General features: G+C 41.4%; 1 protein-coding gene across 3 annotated transcripts in view; it reads left to right on the forward strand.

Annotated features, from left to right (window-relative positions):
• Positions 1–11,834, forward strand: part of TNKS (tankyrase) — a 310,108-nt gene extending 298,274 nt beyond the window's left edge. The window contains exons 24-27 of one of the 3 annotated variants that reach the window (XM_069742119.1): positions 2,188–2,293; positions 6,600–6,786; positions 8,968–9,124; positions 11,233–11,466. In XM_069742119.1, coding sequence (XP_069598220.1) covers positions 2,188–2,293; positions 6,600–6,786; positions 8,968–9,124; positions 11,233–11,319 — 537 coding nt within the window. In that variant the 3' untranslated portion in view covers positions 11,320–11,466. Of the gene's footprint in view, positions 1–2,187; positions 2,294–6,599; positions 6,787–8,967; positions 9,125–11,232 lie in introns of all 3 variants that reach the window. The other 2 variants (XM_069742100.1, XM_069742109.1) reach the window with 2 other exon arrangements.
• Positions 11,835–19,734: the final 7,900 nt, after the last annotated feature.

Consider the following 19,734-nt stretch of genomic DNA (forward strand, 5'->3'; position numbering starts at 1 on the left):
CCCGCAGACCATTCTATCAAAGTCTGCATTCCAAAACGGCGCTCCTTCCTTCCGAGCTCTGCCGTGCGCCCAAACAGTGGTTTACCCCCACATATGGGGTACCAGCATACTCAGGACAAATTGGACAACAACTTTTGGGGTCCAGTTTCTCTTGTTACCCTTGTGAAAATAAAAATTTGGTGGCTAAAAAATCTTTTTTTGTGGAAAAAAAAAATATTTTTTATTTTCACGGCTCTGCATTATAAACTTCTGTGAAGCACTTGGGCATTCAAGGTTCTCACCACACATCTAGATAAGTTCCATGGGGGGTCTAGTTTCCAAAATGGGGTCACTTGTGGGGGATTTCTACTGTTTAGGCACATCAGGGGCTCTCCAAACGCGACATGGCGTCTGATCTCAATTCCAGCCAATTCTACATTGAAAAAGTAAAACGGCACTCTTTCTCTTCCAAGCTCTGCGGTGCGCGCAAACAGTGGTTTACCCCCACATATTGGGTATCGACGTACTCAGGAGAAATTGCACAACAACTTTTGTGGTCTAATTTCTCCTGTTACCCTTGTGAAAATAAAAATTTGTGGGCAAAAAGATCATTTTTGTAGAAAAAATGCAATTTTTTTTTTTCACGGCTCTACGTTATAAACTTCTGTGAAGCACATGGGGGTTCAAAGTGCTCGCCACACATCTAGATAAGTTCCTTAAGGGGTCTAGTTTCCAAAATGGTGTCACTTGTGGGGGGTTTCCACTGTTTAGGCACATCAGGGGCTCTCCAAACGCGACATGGCGTCCAATCTCAATTCCAGCCAATTCTACATTGAAAAAGTAAAACGGCACTCCTTCTCTTCCAAGCTCTGCGGTGCGCCCTAACAGTTGTTTACCCCCACATATTGGGTATCAGCGTACTCAGGAGAAATTGCACAACAACTTTTGTGGTCTAATTTCTCCTGTTACCCTTGTGAAAATAAGAATTTGTGGGCAAAAAGATCATTTTTGTGTAAACAAAAGCGATTTTTTATTTTCACGGCTCTACGTTATAAACTTCTGTGAAGCACTTGGGGGTTCAAAGTGCTCACCACACATCTAGATAAGTTCCTTAAGGGGTCTAGTTTCCAAAATGGTGTCACTTGTGGGGAGTTTCCACTGTTTAGGCACATCAGGGGCTCTCTAAACGTGACATGGCGTCCGATCTCAATTCCAGCCAATTCTGCATTGAAAAAGTCAAACGGCGCTCCTTCACTTCTAAGTTCTGCGGTGCGCCCTAACAGTGGTTTACCCCCACATATGGGGTATTGGCGTATTCAGGAGAAATTGCATAACAAAATTTATGGTTACATTTCTGTTTTTACACTTGTGAAAATAAAAAAAATGGTTCTGAATTAAGATGTTTGCAAAAAAAAGTTAAATGTTCATTTTTTCCTTCCACATTGTTTCAGTTCCTGTGAAGCACGTAAAGGGTTAAACTTCTTGAATGTGGTTTTGAGAACCTTGAGGGGTGTAGTTTTTAGAATGGTGTCACACTTCATTATTTTCTATCATATAGACCCCTCAAAATGACTTCAAATGTGATGTGGTCCCTAAAAAAAAAATGGTGTTGTAAAAATGAGAAATTGCTGGTCAACTTTTAACCCTTATAACTCCCTAACAAAAAAAAATTTTGTTTCCAAAATTGTGCTGATGTAAAGTAGACATGTGGGAAATGTTATTTATTAACTATTTTTTATGACATATCTCTGATTTAAGGGCATAAAAATACAAAGTTTGAAAACTGCAAAATTTTAAAAATTTTCGCCATATTTCCGTTTTTTTCATAAATAATCGCAAGTAATATCGAAGAAATGTTACCACTAACATGAAGTACAATATGTCACGAAAAAACAATCTCAGAATCAGCGGGATCCGTTGAAGCGTTCCAGAGTTATAACCTCATAAAGTGACAGTGGTCAGAATTGCAAAAATTGGCCTGGTCATTAAGTACCAAATTGGCTCTGTCACTAAGGGGTTAATGAGAAAAATGTTAGTGATTCACATTGCATCACTAACAAAACACTAGGAACACTACATTCTACAAAGGACATGACACATTCCCTTTAACTTTTCCAACCCAGGAAACAGCAGGCAGACACCTGCAGTACAAATTTTCTATTTTAGTGCTTATTTTTATTTTGGCTTTTTTTGTATGTTTTCCCACAGATACAAAAGGTTGTAAATAAAAAACTCAGAGAGAGATTCTGTCACCGACAAAAGGAAGTGTCCGAAGAAAACCATAACCACCACAATGAACGCATGCTGTTCCATGGTATGATGCTTTCTTCGTAGAGTTGTTCATGTTATCGAGAGCGGACTCTGTGTTATTTTTATTTATTTTTTTATATATATATTCATAAAATATATTTATTTGAATATGTTACTCTTCTTATTGAGTTATCTGAATCCTTAGCAATGTAGAGATGCTTCTTCCAAACTCTGGACCTGCTGATAAGATATCTGGATACGCAAGACTAAGGGTATGTTTCCACGTTCAGGAAACGCTGCCTGTTTGACGCTGCTTAGAGCCGCAGCGTCCAGATGTTACAGCATAGTGGAGGGGATTTCATGAAATCCCCTCCACTATGCGGTATAACACGCAGGCGGCAGACCCTCGGAAACGGACATGCGGCGCGTCTTTTCAGAACGCAGCATGTCTGTTTACAATGCGGCGACGCTCCGTCGCCGTGCCGTATATATCTACCGTAGACTATCATTAGATGCGATAAAACCGCATCTAATGATTAGTCCCATACGTAGTAACTGCGTAAATGCAGCCTACTACGCATGTCTGCCGGCTCACCTGTCCCGCCGCCAGAAGTCCCTCGTCCACTGCAGTTCTCGCGATAACTTATCTTATCGTGAGAACTGCCGTGCACGTGACCGGGAGTTATCTCCGGTCACTAGTCTGGTTCTCGCAAACAGCTGATCAGCTGATTGTGAGAACGCTGTAGTGTAGGTGATCGCTGGAGAGATCTCGGGACGAGATCTGAATCTGAGCATGCGCCGCCCCCAGCGGCCATTTTCCCGGAGGCCACCGCATCGCAGCAATTGAGCTGCCGGGGCCTCCGAGCTTTGAGGAATTGGGATATGCCGCCCCACAGCACAGAGCCCCGACGCTGCACGAAGAGGAGCCGCCGGCCCACAGCACAGCACCCACGCGGCACAAAGAGGAGCAGCCGCTCCCAGCACACAGACGCCACGCTGAGGTAATGGGGGATACTCCACTCACACTTTCCTGTGAGACGCCCCCTCTTTCGTCATCGGGACCACTCCCCCCCAAAAGGCACATTAGTCACCGGCCCTATAAGACGACACATGGCATAAAAGAAGACCCCCGACTTTTAAGAAGATTTTATATTTTAACTGGAAAAGTTGGGGGATCATCTTATACGCCCAGTCGTCTTATACGCTGGAAAATACGGTAATTTCGCAATGCATCTCGGAACGGAAGCTGCCAAGAAAATCGGGAGGAGCGGGAAAGCTGCTGAGGCGACAGAAGGTCAAAATATCATGATTATTTTTTTTTTGTATTATTATTTTTAACATTAAATCTTTTTACTATTGATGCTGCATAGCCAGCATCAATAGTAAAAAGTTGGTCCGGGATGGGGCGACACACTGGCACTGACTGGAGGGGAGTAGGGAGGGGGCACTGACTGGAGTGGAGATGGGGGGGCAGTCTGTGGCTGGACTAAAGGTACCGTCACACATAGCGATGCTGCAGCGATACCGACAACGATCCGGATCGCTGCAGCGTCGCTGTTTGGTCGCTGGAGAGCTGTCACACAGACAGCTCTCCAGCGACCAACGATCCCGAGGTCCCCGGTAACCAGGGTAAACATCGGGTAACTAAGCGCAGGGCCGCGCTTAGTAACCCGATGTTTACCCTGGTTACCATCCTAAAAAGTAAAAAAAAAACAAACGCTACATACTTACCTACAGCCGTCTGTCCTCGGCGCTCTGCTTCTCTGGTCTGGCTGTGAGCTCCGGGCAGCCAGAAAGCAGAGCGGTGACGTCACCGCTCTGCTTTCAAGCTGACCGACGCTCACAGCCAGTGCAGGAGGAGTGCAGAGCACAGCGCTGGAGGACAGACGGCTGTAGGTAAGTATGTACTGTTTGTTTTTTTACTTTTAGGATGGTAACCAGGGTAAACATCGGGTTACTAAGCGCGGCCCTGCGCTTAGTTACCCGATGTTTACCCTGGTTACCAGCAAAGACATCGCTGAATCGGTGTCACACACGCCGATTCAGCGATGTCTGCGGGGAGTCCAGCGACGAAATAAAGTTCTGGACTTTCTTCCCCGACCAGCGATCTCCCAGCAGGGGCCTGATCGCTGCTGCCTGTCACACTGGACGATATCGCTAGCGAGGACGCTGCAAAGTCACGGATCGGTAGCGATATCGTCTAGTGTGACAGTACCTTAAGCCTGTCACTGATTGCTATACCAATCAGCGACGCTGGATTTCCGTTACAGACAGACAAACAGACAAAGTACCCCTTAGATGATTATATAGATAGATGGATAATCTATTTATAGATATATTTATAGATAGATATATTGATAGATACATAGATATACTAAACATCGGGCTTGGTAATATCTGCCCAAACCATTGGCAGCATGAATCACTGTCTGATTTATTTTTCCCTAAAACTGTCTCCGTGTCAGAGAACATAGTTTGAAGAGCCAAGTGGCCTCGGCATTGTGCCCCTTTATTCATATGATCTTGTTCTCATGTTGCTTTATTTGATTCATAGGTGTCTCCGAATGTGGACATGGAGAGAGACCTCTCAATCACCTGGAGCAGTGCAGGAGGAGCCAGCCAGGGGCCTCACTGGCTCTTCAAACTGATTCATGTTGCCCGTGGTTTGGGCAGCATGAGTAGAGTGACTGTTCCCTTGAATCAGAATGGGTCGCAGAGGGTCACCAGGTGGAGGAGGGCAAGTAGGGACTACAGTGCCTGCTGAATTACACAGAAGGGAGAGAGGCTATCTTTACCCATAGCCTTTGTATCCAATAGCCTTTGGTATCCAAAAGGCTATGCGTAGATTCATTCTGCATATTTTTTTTTCTTTAATTCGTCTTTGTTAGTCAGCAAAGACACATTATGTGTAGTTTTCTTAAGGTCTCTGTAAATAGGTGAGAATTTATCCTCAACATAGAGGACACTGCCTTCTAGCTACAAATTCTTTCATTAGCCTCATGTAAATTTTATTTTTTGTGATACACCTCTTTTTTCAGCCCACCCATCTGCTCAGAAAGTGTCACCACTGTAAAATCATCCTATACAGAGGGGCTCTTGTATCTGCTCCCCTGATGGGGAGGATGGAGAAGCCCCTGGTATTCTTACACCATTTTTCTCTAGAGATTCCAGGTATCTGTCACCTCTGCATCATCCATCTCAGAAGGGAAGAGAACGCAAGTATCTTCATTAAAGCACCACTCCAGCGTTGTTTTTATTTTGGTGTCACTAGTTCCCTGACCCCCTACTGTTATACTTACCAGTACCAACTGCTGTCTTCTGCTCTTGCTCCGCCATCTTGTCAGAGCCAAGGCTCAGGATTTCTCAGTGTAAGTCTATGGGAACCTCAATCTGACTTGTATAGACTTTCACTGAGAAGTGACTTACGGCTCCCTCGGCAAACACCTGGAGTGACCCTGCAGGTCACAAGCTGTGAAAGACGTCCAGAGTGACTCTGATAACAGGGAGACTGCAGCCAGTAAGTTTATTAAGGGCAGGAAACTTACATTACTAAAACCGTTCCAATGGTGAAATTAAAAATAATGCTGGGGGGCTGCTTTAATAGAGGGAGGCAAAGCATTAAAAAAGAGAATGTGTATAGGATGTTAGCCTCAGCTCAACAGAACCTGGTGTGATCATTCATAGTCCATAGCAAGAGGAAAAGTGAAAATGTTCCAGATCCTGAGGATAAAATCATCCAATTCATTCCAATATTCTCCTCCAAATCTGGAACATTTTCACTTTCCAGCTGCCGTCACACTAGCAGTATTTGGTCAGTATTTTACATAAGTATTTGTAGCCAAAACCAGGAGTGGTGATAAATGCAGAAGTGGTGCATATGTTTCTATTATACTTTTCCTTTGATTGTTCCACTCCTGGTTTTGGCTACAAATACTGAGGTAAAATACTGCCCAAATACTGCGAGTGTGACGGCAGCCTCCCTCTTGCAGGTTGAGTAGTAACAGTGCAGGCAAATCTCTCCAGCTCTGCTGCTGGCTGTAGGGTTGAGCAAGCGTGCCATATCTGAAATACTTCACGTCCGATCATTGTCACTCTACTTGCTGCAGGTCATACAATATGTATGTATGTTAATGTTAACAATTTTGGCATGCAAAAAAAAGGCCAATGCGTTTTGGGCTTATCCTACCCATTGTTCGCAGCAGGTTTGTAAATAAACTTGTATTTCATCATTTTTATTGTATCTATTATACTTGTGTTCCACTTCCTTGGATCAGCACTAAGTTTTACATTGATGTTTCTGGCTTGCAATCTTGACTATAGAGAAATACAAAATATCGCACTCTGATTTGTTCATTTTATTTCTCTAACAGGTTCTCCCTTTATCAATGCAATCATTCACAAAGGGTTTGATGAGCGGCATGCATATATTGGGGGCATGTTCGGCGCTGGCATCTATTTTGCAGAAAATTCATCAAAAAGCAATCAGTATGTTTATGGCATAGGTGGAGGAACGGGGTGCCCGACACACAAGGATAGATCCTGCTACATTTGCCACAGGTTTGTGTAAAGTTGGGAGCAAATGTCATTATGTGTACAGTGGTCTCATGAGCCAGAAGTGGAGGGAACTTGTATTACTAAGAGTACGATTTCTGCTATTCTGTATGTACTTTATATACATACCGTAACTAACCTATATAAAAGGTTGACTAGCATTGGATTTATTATCTTGTACTAATGGTGAAATACATCCTGTATTCCAGTGCTGTATTTATAATTCTGCCAACTGCACAACTGAAATCTACCAGCATTTTTGCTATTTAACGGCTTGTGCACACGTTGCAGATTGGGTGCGTTTTTGCCTTGCAGATTTGCAAGGAAAGTGAATGAGATTCCTAAAGTGTCATGTATACACTGAGTATTTGTGACTTGCACATTTGATGCAGAAAACAGTCTGCAGCATGTCAGTTCTCTGTGCATTTTTGCCCTACGTTTTTCACCATTGACCTCACTCAAATTTAGTCACAAAAAAGGAAAGGCAAAAACACATCATGGACTGTTTATCAGCTCTTTTTTTCTTGCCAAGAGATAAAGAAATGGTGCAGAAATTTCTGCATCCATTTACTCAACTTGTGCACATAACCTAAAGGTTATAAACAGCTTATATCCTTGGAATAGTTGTCTTTACTCCACGTACTGTACAGAAGTCCAATTGTGGGGGGAAAATAGAATTGGATCCTAAAATGGAATAGAGCGGATAATGGCCAAAGTGTCAGCTGGGAGTCAAAAGCTAAGCTTGTTGATTGTTTCCAATGACAACAAGGACATTTCTTTCTGATGTAGCTCTGCGCTACAATTGGGAGTTTATACCCTCTGAATATTTTCCAATGCAAACACGGCTACATCTCTGTGAGCTGTTGCATAATTTTCTGTGGATTTTAACATGTGCAGCATGCTCTGAATTCTGCATAGATTTTTCCTGATCTATGTGGGTGGGCTTTGATTACCCTGTTTACTATGCATGTCATATATGTTAATTTAATTCAAATTTTCAATGTGGAATTTGCACCGAAAATCTGCAACAACTCAGTCATGTCTAAAATTGTGTTGGATCTAAGGGGTAACGTTTCTCCTTGTGGAGAGTGACCGGCCAAGGCTGGCATGTAAGAGTGGGGAGGCTTATACACCATGCAAGCTCCAATGAACTCTAGTGCCACTTATTGGAAGTAGCAATCCTAAAAGTCAATATTAACCCTTTAACAAGCCTTTCCATATTGGAACACATTGCACTCACAAGGGGCAATACCCCGAGACATCGTGTCTGCAAATTGAGATTCTGCTTTGGCTTATAACTAGTGATGAGCGAATATACTCGTTACTCGAGATTTCCTCAGCACGCTCGGGTGACCTCCGAGTATTTTTTAGTGCTCGGAGATTTAGTTTTCATCGCAGCAGCCGAATGATTTACAGCTACTAGCCAGCTTGATTACATATGGGGATTCCCTAACAACCAGGCAACCCCCACATGTACTCAGGCGTAAGATTTTCATTAATAATCAGGTGATTATTTCATAATCAGAATTTTAAACAGAAAAGTTGTATATTTAAAATGCATAGATTTCTCTCCATTTGATTTTTTTTTTCACCACTTGAATAAAAAGGAACCTAGACATGTTTGGTGTCTATGAACTCCAAATGACCTGGAGACTCATAATGGCAGGTTAGTTTTAGCATTTACTGAACATGGTGAAAAAGAAACCCAAAAACAATTGTGGAATTGCACTTTTGCAATTTCACCACACTTGGAATTTTTTTTCCCCATTTTCCAGTACACTATATGGTAAAACCAATGGTGTCTTTCAAAAGTACAACTTGTCCTGCAAAAAATAAGCCCTCACACGGCAATATTGATGGAAAAATTAAAAAGTTATAGTTCTGAGAAGGAGGGGAGCGAAAAAACAAAATCGTAGAAAAAAAAAATCCCAACGTCATGAAGGGGTTAAAGACCTTTTTAAACATATTAAATGCCATTACCATTTTGAGGTCTGTTTGAGTGTAAAAAATGAAAAGTCTGTGTTTTTAGGAGTAGTAAAGCGGATTTCTCATGTTAGCTATGTGGGATTGCTTGACTATTTTCCATAGCATGTAATATCCATCCCCACGAGAAGAATTTCTATGTAGGACAAGGGTAATTGATGTAAATGTATTTAAAATTAATCTTTTTTTTTCTCCCTCTCCTAGACAAATGCTGTTCTGTAGGGTGACGCTTGGCAAATCTTTCCTGCAATTTAGCACTATGAAGATGGCACATGCCCCTCCTGGCCATCATTCTGTTATTGGCAGGCCTAGTGTAAATGGCCTTGCATATGCAGAATATGTCATCTACAGAGGAGAACAGGTATGTACAAGAAGATGCAATGGACGTTTAGTTGCCATGAGCTATGGCTTTGATTTATGGGGGGTGACTGCCAGCTACTAGCTGTTCAAGTGAACAAGACACAGCTGCCGCAGCCTCCATGCCGTGACTATGAGGACGCAATAAATGATCAGCAAGTGATGACCTTCTGTAATGGGAATAATGCCTTATGGAGGACATAAGGAGGGATACATGCCACAAAGATTACAAAAACCGACAGCACTTTTAATCTCAATGTATTAGTTCTGCCCAGTATGTGCCTTAAATTACATTGGGATGTTAATCCTTTTGTACATAGTACTGCTTAGAAAAGTAATTTTAAGTGAGAGGACAAGATAAATGTTATTTAAAATTCCTTTCAAACTTTACTAAGAATTTCATAAAGACGCTTCAGTTTTTTACTGGGTTAAGAAATTATGCCGCTAAAATATATTAAAACAGCAAAAAAGAGCAACAATATTTACCTGCCTAGGTCACAGGTCGTCACCAGGTTCTGTGACCTGCGCAGGTAAACGCTGTTGCCCTTTTTATTTGGTTAATCCCCCCACCCCAAATTGAAGAATAAGAATTCCTCTTTCTGTAGCTTTGCCTTTAAAGGGACACTGTCACCTGAATTTGGAGGGAACAATCTTCAGCCATAGAGGCGGGGTTTTCAGGTGTTTGATTCACCCTTTCCTTACCCGCTGGCTGCAATGTTGGATTGAAGTTCATTCTCTGTCCTCCATAGTACACACCTGCGCAAGGCAAGATTGCATCTTGTGCAGGCGTGTACTACGGAGGACAGAGAATGAACTTCAATCCAATATTGCAGCCAGCATGCAGCCAGCGGGTAAGGAAAGAGTGAATCAAACACCCGAAAACCCCGCCTCTATGGCTAAAGATTGTTCCCTCCAAATCCAGGTGACCGTGTCCCTTTAATTTTTAGCTACATTTTATTACAGAAATCACTTCCTCTTTGGAGGCAACATTGTATCATATGGCCTAAACAATAGTGCAGTGCTTTTTTTTTTTTTTTTTTGAGATGGGATACCTCATTGGAACCTGAAGAACCTCGTTACAATGGATCCATCACATCTTTAATTAATATATTTCTTCTTTTAATTTGAAAGTGAATAAATGGAATATGCAGATGTGAACTCTGACCATAGACATGAGATCGTAGTCTGCTTGAACATTCATTCACAGACTGCAGTCTCCTCCAACTCCTCCATACACAACTGATTCACCATGTCATTTTAAGTCACCATGTGTTTTCAGCAGGAAAAGACAAGAAGGCCGCTGCCAGACGCCCATTACAGCAACTTGTCTACCCTGAAAATAAAAGGTTCCAGCATTGAAATAACAACTGCTGACCCTTCTGTCCCTTGACATCATCTGTCATGCTAGAGTCTGGAAGACTCTGTACATGTCAAGTCAGTCAGTATATATGTATGTATACATACATACATACATACATATATACATACATAAGTGTGTGTGTATATATGTGTATATATATATATATATATATATATATATATATATATATATATATATATACATACACATATATACATATACATGCATACATATGCATATGCGGTCAATTGCAACTGTAACACCTAAAGGATTTAAACAAGATAGATGTAGTGACAGATGTCACTTACTGAGCTACTTGCTGTGTGATTCATAACATCACTTTTATCAGCAGGAGATTATCACTAGAGGACTGGTAATCCTGCTGCATTGTAGTCCTCCATATTCATGAGCTCTGTATAACCCTGTTCTTACCTCTCATTGGCACCTTTCTGCCTATGTACCGTGTGTACAGAAAGCTGGTAATCAGTGACGCAGGTAATCTGTTACACTGAGCTCAACATTCCGAGAACCGCTAGATCTGCAGCAGAGAAAACAGAGATTTTATCAAAACTGTAACAATAAGCTCAATAAGCAATGCATCACTGTACTCCGGGTCTCTGCCCCTACATCATGCTCAGATGGGGTAGCAAAAAGCTGGTGACGATTCCCTTTTAAATGTATATAAAACGGTCCAATCTGGAAATGAATGTGCTGTTATGTATCTTAACTTGCTAATGCTTTTCTTTCTGCAGGCTTACCCAGAGTATCTCATCACATACCAGATTGTGAAGCCAGAAGCTCCCTTACAAGCTGCCACAACAGCAGAGCAGAAAACCTAGTTCATCTCCATGGACTCTTTAAAATGACCATCTACAACAGAGTGACTCTGAGACTGGATAAGTGTGTTACATTGATGGTGGCTGCACTCCCACTGGCTACTGTTCCTTTAATGAAGATGTTTACAAGTAGCTGCCTTTTTAATAACGTTTCTCAGGCTCCTTTTCATTAACTCATCCAAGCAAAAAACAAAACAAAAAAATTCTCGTCTGAGGTTTTAGCAGCATTATAGTACTTATTGCCGCCTCATCACTTCCAAATTGGTTTGAGTGTTACATGTACGTGTAACGTTTCTGTGACCATTTTCTTGTACTGTCATCTTGAGTACCTTGGAAAGGGGATGCAGCGTAATCCGCTATTTATTTGTTTTTATATTTGTGTACAAATACACTAAAGTGAGCTGAAATTTTAAAGTTATTTACTTCCTTTATCTTTGCACAGAGGCGAGTTCATAAACAATGCAACATTAACTTACTGTGGAACAAGTTGGAATATTTGATAAATGTCTTTTATTATATTTGCACTTTTATTGTCTGTATATGAAGGAGGAACAAGGAGGTATAACACACTAAAGCTCAATTTTTCTGTAAAGTGGCTATACAGGAACGGAAAAACAATTTTATCTATATAAAACATAATTTATATACAGAGGTGTATATCCTTAAATGGGAAATGTCAGCAGGGCCCTTAGCTAGCTACACATAGTATATAGAGCATTGTGCATTAAAGGGCTGTTCCGTTTTCTAACAATAAAGCTTTATTCATAATAAATATATATATATATATATATATATATATACACACACACACACACATTGAGAACAAAATAGGAACCATAAGGATACCATATCCGAAACGTTGCCATGCCGTTTGCAGTTTTCTATCTTTATACATACACACTCTCTCTCTCTCTCTCTCACGCAGACACACACACACACACACACACACACACACACACACACACACACACACACACAGACATACACACATACATGCATGCATGCATGCATACATACATACATACACAGCTCTGGCAAAAGTTAAGAGAAGAGACCACTTCAAAATGTTCAGTTTGTCTGATTTTTCTCTTTAAGTATGTTTTTGCGTAAAATGTAAATTATTTTATTCTATAAACAATGTCTCAGAATATAAAAAAAACCCCAGTGCTTTCAGACCTCAAATAATGCAAAGAAAACAAGTTCATAATCATTTAGAAACAACAATACTAATGTTTTAACTCAGGAAGAGTTCAGAAATCAATATTTTGTGGAATAACCATGATTTTCAATCACAGCTTTCATGCGTCTTGGCATGCTTTCCACCAGTCTTTCTCACTGCTTCTGGCGCAAGAATGTAAGCAGTTCTTCTTTGTTTGATGGCTTGTGACTATCCATCATCCTCCTGATTACATTCCAGAGGCTTTCAGTGGGGTTCAGGTCTGGAGATTGGGCTGCCCATGACAGGGTTTTGATGTGGTGGTCTCTTAATTTTTGCATGAGCTGTATACGGTATATCATTTTTGTTTCAATTTTTATTATCTGCAAAATTTAATCTCGTGGTCTAGAAAATTAATTCATTCATTGGATAAAAATTTGATTATTGTGACTACAGGAATCATATTACCAAAATGATGTGACAATTCATGATACAGACACTAAAGTTATCTTATTTGCTCTCGGTACCTATTAAATTTGGTGCATATTAGACAATTTAGACACTTTTCTGTAATTTTAAGCAATCTATGGATAATTATAGTTTTAAAACTTTAGCGCACACGGTTAGGCTACACCAATCGTGCACAAGTCCCCTTCTCTAAACCCCACCTACTTGTCGAGTAAGGCACAATGAGTGTCTAAAACCCATTAATGTGGTACCAGTTGCAAATTGAGCCACAATTCTGGCACATATACCTTAGTACATCTGCACCAATGAGTAAGCTTTATTTGTTAAAAGCAGAATCCCGCTTCAAGCAAACTGGAGCCACTAAAGAAAGCCCTGTTCCTTTTAAGGCCAAATTCAGACATTCGTGAACGTGATGTACAGGACCAGCCACTGGTCTCCTGGTTTGAACGCCACATATACGCCTATGAGAATGTTGACTTGGGAGATTTGCAGTCAGTCTATACATGGACCATGTTTCATAGACATCTGATTTCAGCCTAAGGCGGAACTTTCCTTTAATGCTTGCTGCAGACGCGCACTCACATTGACGTATACAGTAAAAGGGCAATCTCTTCAGGAGGCTATCCCCCTTTTCTGTCCATAGACCCTTTCACAGATCTTCAGGTCCATCATTTCCTATACATACTGGCCAACTATCTTGAGACGACCACCCTTCTAGAAGTTATTTTCTACTGAAATTTTGACTAGTAGTCTGAGATTTTACTGTATACTTTATCCCCAGAATGCAGTTTGTCTTGAGTAGAAAAGAGTTCAGTAGTCCTGTCCAGAGCGATGTTCTCTTGACTAGAGATGAGCGAACCCGAACTTAAAAGTATGGGGATCGTACCCGACAGTGTCCGGTGCTAAACCTGAACCCTAACTTCTCCTAGCAGTCCGGTGCAGTGTTCGAAGTTCCAGGGGAAGTCTGTTGCACAGAAAGATTTTCCAGCTCAAAAGACCAGATCTCTATGGTTTTCAATGAGATTTGGGTTCGGGTACAGTTCTGGTACCAGAACTCAAACTTCCACGGGTCCGCTCATTCCTACTCATGACGTTTTGCAATCATCCTAGTTGAGTACGAATAATGCTCACTGTACAAAACTAATAATGTATGACGGACTGCCTTTTACTGTTTGGCTGCTCATAGCGAACTGGACCCCCAGAAATCTGCTGGATTTTACCTTTGATAGTGAAGTAGAATAAAAACACACGTTTGGTGTAGCACTTCACCACTAGATTCCACTATTTACATGCTAATATTTCTATTTGCCTTTCATTCCTACAGTTAGTACATCATATATGCAGTAGGGAGATTCATTCTGTTCTCTTATCTGCACCGGAGACCCCAGAAAAGGATTGCTATGCTGCCTAAGGGCAATTCCACCTTGCTTGTGCCATAGGCATGAGCAGCTGGTAGTAGGCTATTGTGAAATCTGTTTGCCATATGAATTGTCGGAGACATAAGAGCAGGTGTATCTGCTGTAATGAACCTACTTCCTGTAAGAAGATTCCCCTATTTGGTTTATAGTCTACCTGTGCAGCTAAATAGTACAAAGTGTAAGCGTACAGTATCAGATATTGAGCGTATTAATTGATGTAACAGAATATATCTTCATCATATCTATTGTTCTTTTCATTCTCATATCATTTTTTTGTAGCAGCTTATTCTTCTGCATCGCTCAAGTAATGGTTTAATGTACTGTGTTTCCCAGAGAGCCTCAGATTTACTATATACAACAGATGACAAGACGAGAACTGCTGGCCTAAACAAAAATGGACACACGTTTGTGTTGCTGCCCGTGTCATATATATATATATATATATATATATATATATATATATATATATATATATATATATATATATATATATATATATATATATATATATATAGAAATTAATTGGCAATATCGAAGTGTCACTTTGTAATCTGGCTGTCCTCATACGTTACTGTCTGTCTGCAAAAAAAATTGTAATTTTACTAGCTCATAATTTGTTCATTGTTCCCCACCAATTCAATAAATTGTTTTTTATGTTTTGGAGCCTAGGTAGCTTTGATTGCATTTATGAGACTAGATGGCATTTCCTGAAGGAAATACATGGCGCTTGACCAGCGCTGCCAGCTTTACAGCAGCACTTTTCACACACAGGACCGGGGGGCACTTACTTTTCACACACAGGACCGGGGGGGGAGGGGGGGGCACTTACTTTTCACACCCAGGACCGGGGGGGGGGGTTATGGGGCACTTACTTTTCACACACAGGACAGGGGGGCACTTACTTTTCACGCACACGACCGGGGGGCCACTTACTTTTCACACACAGGACGGGGGGGCACTTATCACACACAGGACGGGGGGGCACTTATCACACACAGGACGGGGGGGCACTTATCACACACAGGACGAGGGGGCACTTATCACACACAGGACGGGGGGCACTTACTTTTCACGCACACGACCGGGGGGCCACTTACTTTTCACACACAGGATGGGGGGCACTTTTCACACACAGGACTGGGGGGCACTTATCACACACAGGACGGGGGGGCACTTATCACACACAGGACGGGGGGCACTTATCACACACAGGACGGGGGGGGCACTTATCACACACAGGACGGGGGGGGGGCACTTATCACACACAGGACTGGGGGTGCACTTACTTTTCACACACGGGACCGGGGGTGCACTTACTTTTCACACACGGGACTGGGCGTGCACTTTTCACACACTGGACCGGGGGGCCAAGCACTTTTCACACACTGGTCCGGGGGGACACTTACTTTTCACACACAGGACACGGGGGCACTTATCACACACGAGGACGGGGGTGCACTTACTTTTCACACACGGGACCGGGGGTGCACTTACTTTTCACACACGGGACCGGGGGTGCACTTACTTTTCACACACGGGACCGGGGGTGCACTTTTCACACACGGGACCAGGGGTGCACTTACTTTTCACACACGGGACCAGGGGTGCACTTACTTTTCACACACGGGACCGGAGGGTGTCAGGTGTCAGTCACTTTATTCTGATGTTTGACTTTGATAAATGATCATGTCCTAAAATGGACACCGTACATTTGCATAGCTGCCATCTTTGGAAGGTCAAGTTGGGGGTCATGGAAAGGTCGCCATTAATTCCTATGGGAAAATTTTGTTTTTTTACATGCGATTTTTTTAAAAAAGCTACAAATCGGATCGACTCCAAAAATACATAGCACACCTGTCCCCACCGAGGGCTTCGAAACGCCGCCTGAAGGTGGTCTCTGACCCAAATGTCTTCACCCAGCTGCTGTTAGACTCCATATACCCTTAAGCCATTGTTGGTCCCCTGTACCACTATAACTATGCCACAGTCCCACAGCATGTGCCAGTGTACTATAGGCGCGCTCGTTTCATTTTCTTTCGGTCACAGGCAACAGCATTCAGCTTTGATAGACCACGATATGCTCCCCGTTGTGCTCCAGGTTCACATTGCCTTGGCTCTTGCTCGGAGAGTCTCTGGACAGTTCATCTTTGTCTTCCAGCATGGACGATGTGGACAAGCAAACACAGAGAGAAACTGGTGGCCTGAAGAAGAACCATTGAAATGGAGCATAAAAATAGCACCTCATTCTTTCCATTAAATCTCTATTATTGTGCAGCATTTTACAACAGACAACCCAAAAGTTTCCTGAAAAAAATTGGAAATATTTACCTCCTGAAGAAAATGGATGTATGTATGCATTGCACTAATAATAATAAAGTGCAGGCTACTTTTGTTTCAAAATCAATGCAACAGGTATTAAAAATTCAGCAATGTAATAAATGGTGAGTAACCCTAAATGGCTTCAAATCTGTCTACATATCACGTCCACACTTAAATAGTCTTATCTAAAATATTATGGCTTTTATAAGAATGTGTTGAATGTTAAAAATAGATAAGTTTACTAATATCTATGACAATTTATAATGTTTTGCATAAACTGAAATTCATAGACTTCCTGATAAAATGTGTGCAGGTCACAATGTTTTGCTTTTTTTTCTTTGGTTACGATAAATTACAATATTTTGAAGTTTTTTCCAAAATTGTGTTAAATGTTAATCTCCCTTTTAACTATTTTTGTGATATATCTAATTTAGCTAGATATATTGGTACTGTTTATTATGTCAACATTTCTTTTGTTTTAGGGTGTTAGAAGGTTCCAGTTTAGCAGCAATCTTTCAAGGAAAACGGCAACTTCTATTTTTTTGCACCTATTCAGTTTTGTAGTAACTTTGGAGGATTTGTATATTGGAATACATCCAAGGTTGATACCATTTAAAAAAAAAAAAAAGCTTTAGCCCTCAAATTATTGAAAACTGCAACTGCACAGTGACTCGCCAGCGCAGAAGCAGGATGCCACTGGCCATAGAAGGCGGTGCAGTGTGACGTGCATGGGAGAGCAGTGCTATTGTAATGGAGAGGAATTGGGGATTTATTCAAGGTACCGCACATCCCAGAGTCTGGAAGAAATTATTAACATAAACATTAAGTCTATTACCTGTATGCTCATAGTAATAGCTTAAGTGTCCCATGGGGTGACAGCGTGTTGCTTTTTCAGAGCCTTTGTGCTACCAGCTACGTGAAAATCCACTTTTTTCCCGTTGACTGATAAAACACCTAACTAGGAGCTAGTTTTTATTAGCGATGAATTGAAGTTTTAATTTGTAGCAATTTGGGCAAGTCCAGTTTATACAAGATTTCTGCAATCCGATAAAATCAGTGTTCTTCAATGAGGGAGTGCAGATCTGTCTTTTTTTTTTCAGCTGTATTTCACATGAGAAAAAAATCACAGCATGCTGTGACTTCATTATGAAATTGGTGCAGTGTGAGGAAAAAAAATTGAATGCCATAAAGACCATCAGTACAGCATCTGATTTTTATCAATGTTACAATTTTGTAGCATAGGAAACTATAGATGGTCCTGTAAAAGATTAATATCTGCTGAGCAATAAAAACTGATTCTATTCGGACTGCATACAGATGACCAGTGAGAGAAAATTGTCCACTCTCCTGGTTGAGAATGGGACAGATTTTTTGGGTGTTTTTTTTTATACGCTAGTGTGAGCAAACCCTTAAAGGGACTCTGTCACCTGAATTTGGAGGGAACAATTTTCAGCCATAGGGGTGGGGTTTTCGGGTGTTTGATTCACCCTTTCCTTACCCGCTGGCTGCAATATTGGATTGAAGTTCATTCTCTGTCCTCCATAGTACACGCCTGCACAACACAAGATTGCCTTGTGCGGGCATGTACAACGGTGACAGAGAATGAACTTCAATCCAATATTGCAGCCAGCGGATAAGGAAAGGGTGAATCAAACACCCGAAAACCCCGCCCCTATGGTTAAAAATTGTTCCCTCCAAATTCAGATGACAGAGTCCCTTTAAAGCAAACTGGTCAGCAGTATTTTGCTAAGTAAACTACAGGCATTGTCATGTTGCCACTGTTACACTGATTAAAATGATACCTGGGGTGAATAAATCCATTTTGTGGTTCTTGTGTAATCCGTGTTAGACGTTTTCAGTTATTGAGATGCTCATGCTTCGGGGCTGGACTGTAGGCGCAGAGTCTTATTTTCCTGCTCTAGACCAGAGAAACAAAGGAAAGACCTGCCCACGGGCTCCCCCCAAAGCAGTCTGGCTCTCTGTTTCTATGATGAGGAACATGTTTGTGGTTTGGGGCAGCCCTGTGGGCAGGTCTCTTCTTCCTTTCTCTGGCCTAAAGCCCCAAGATAAGACTCTGCCTACAGTCCCTCCCGGGAGCACGAACATCTCATTAACTGAAAACTTCTAACACTGATTACACAAGAACCACAAGACTGATTTCTTCACCCCAGGTAGCATTTTAATCAGTCTAACAATGTCAACATTACAATACATATAGTTGTATTAGCAAAATCCTGCTGACAGGTTTGCTTTAAGGCTATGTTCACATTTATCCTATACTCTACTTTGAAGACTTAGTTCAGGGTGCACGTATAAATCCTAAAAAATTAGATTCCCTGACAGAACCATTCATTACAATAAAGCAGATAGTGTCACTTTCATACTCTGTTCCTGTCATGCCCTGTCACTTTAGGCCTTCACACAACTATCGTCAACCATGCTTATGTACACTAAAAAGACAAACACTGCTGGAATGGAGGCCACATGGAAAACAAAGTGGCTCCACTTGCCTCATTATGTTGAACTTTTCTATTGGGGGCTTCGTCTAAATTGTGTGTTTTGGGAATATAGACAGTGAGGCCGAGGTGAGTGCCATGCATAGAGCACTTGATAAATATGAACTGAGCCTAAAGCCTCATTCAGACATTTTAAGTTGATCAGCAATTTCTCATTTTTTCAACAAAATTTAGAAAATAATTTTTTTAAGGGATGACATTTGATCTGCCCTTTGGGGGGCCTGTATGACAGAAAATACCCAATTGTGACACCATTCTAAAAAAAAAAAAAAAAGCCTGCACCCCTCAAACTCACATTCAAGAAGTTTAGTAACCCTTCAGGTGTTTCAAAGGAATTAATGCAATGTGGAAACATGAACATTTTCCTTTTTTTTCCACAAAAGTTTGACTTTAGCCCCAATTTTTTTTTATTTTCACAAGGGAGAAAATGGAACTTGAAATTTGCTGTTCAATTTCTCCTGAGTACGCGTTTACCCATATGTGGGGGAAAATTACTGTTTTGGTGCTGGTGCATGGCAGGGCTCTGAAAGGGAAGGACAAC

The sequence above is a fragment of the Ranitomeya imitator genome, chromosome 1 (assembly GCF_032444005.1).
Source record: "Ranitomeya imitator isolate aRanImi1 chromosome 1, aRanImi1.pri, whole genome shotgun sequence".
Classification (NCBI taxonomy): Eukaryota; Metazoa; Chordata; class Amphibia; order Anura; family Dendrobatidae; genus Ranitomeya; species Ranitomeya imitator.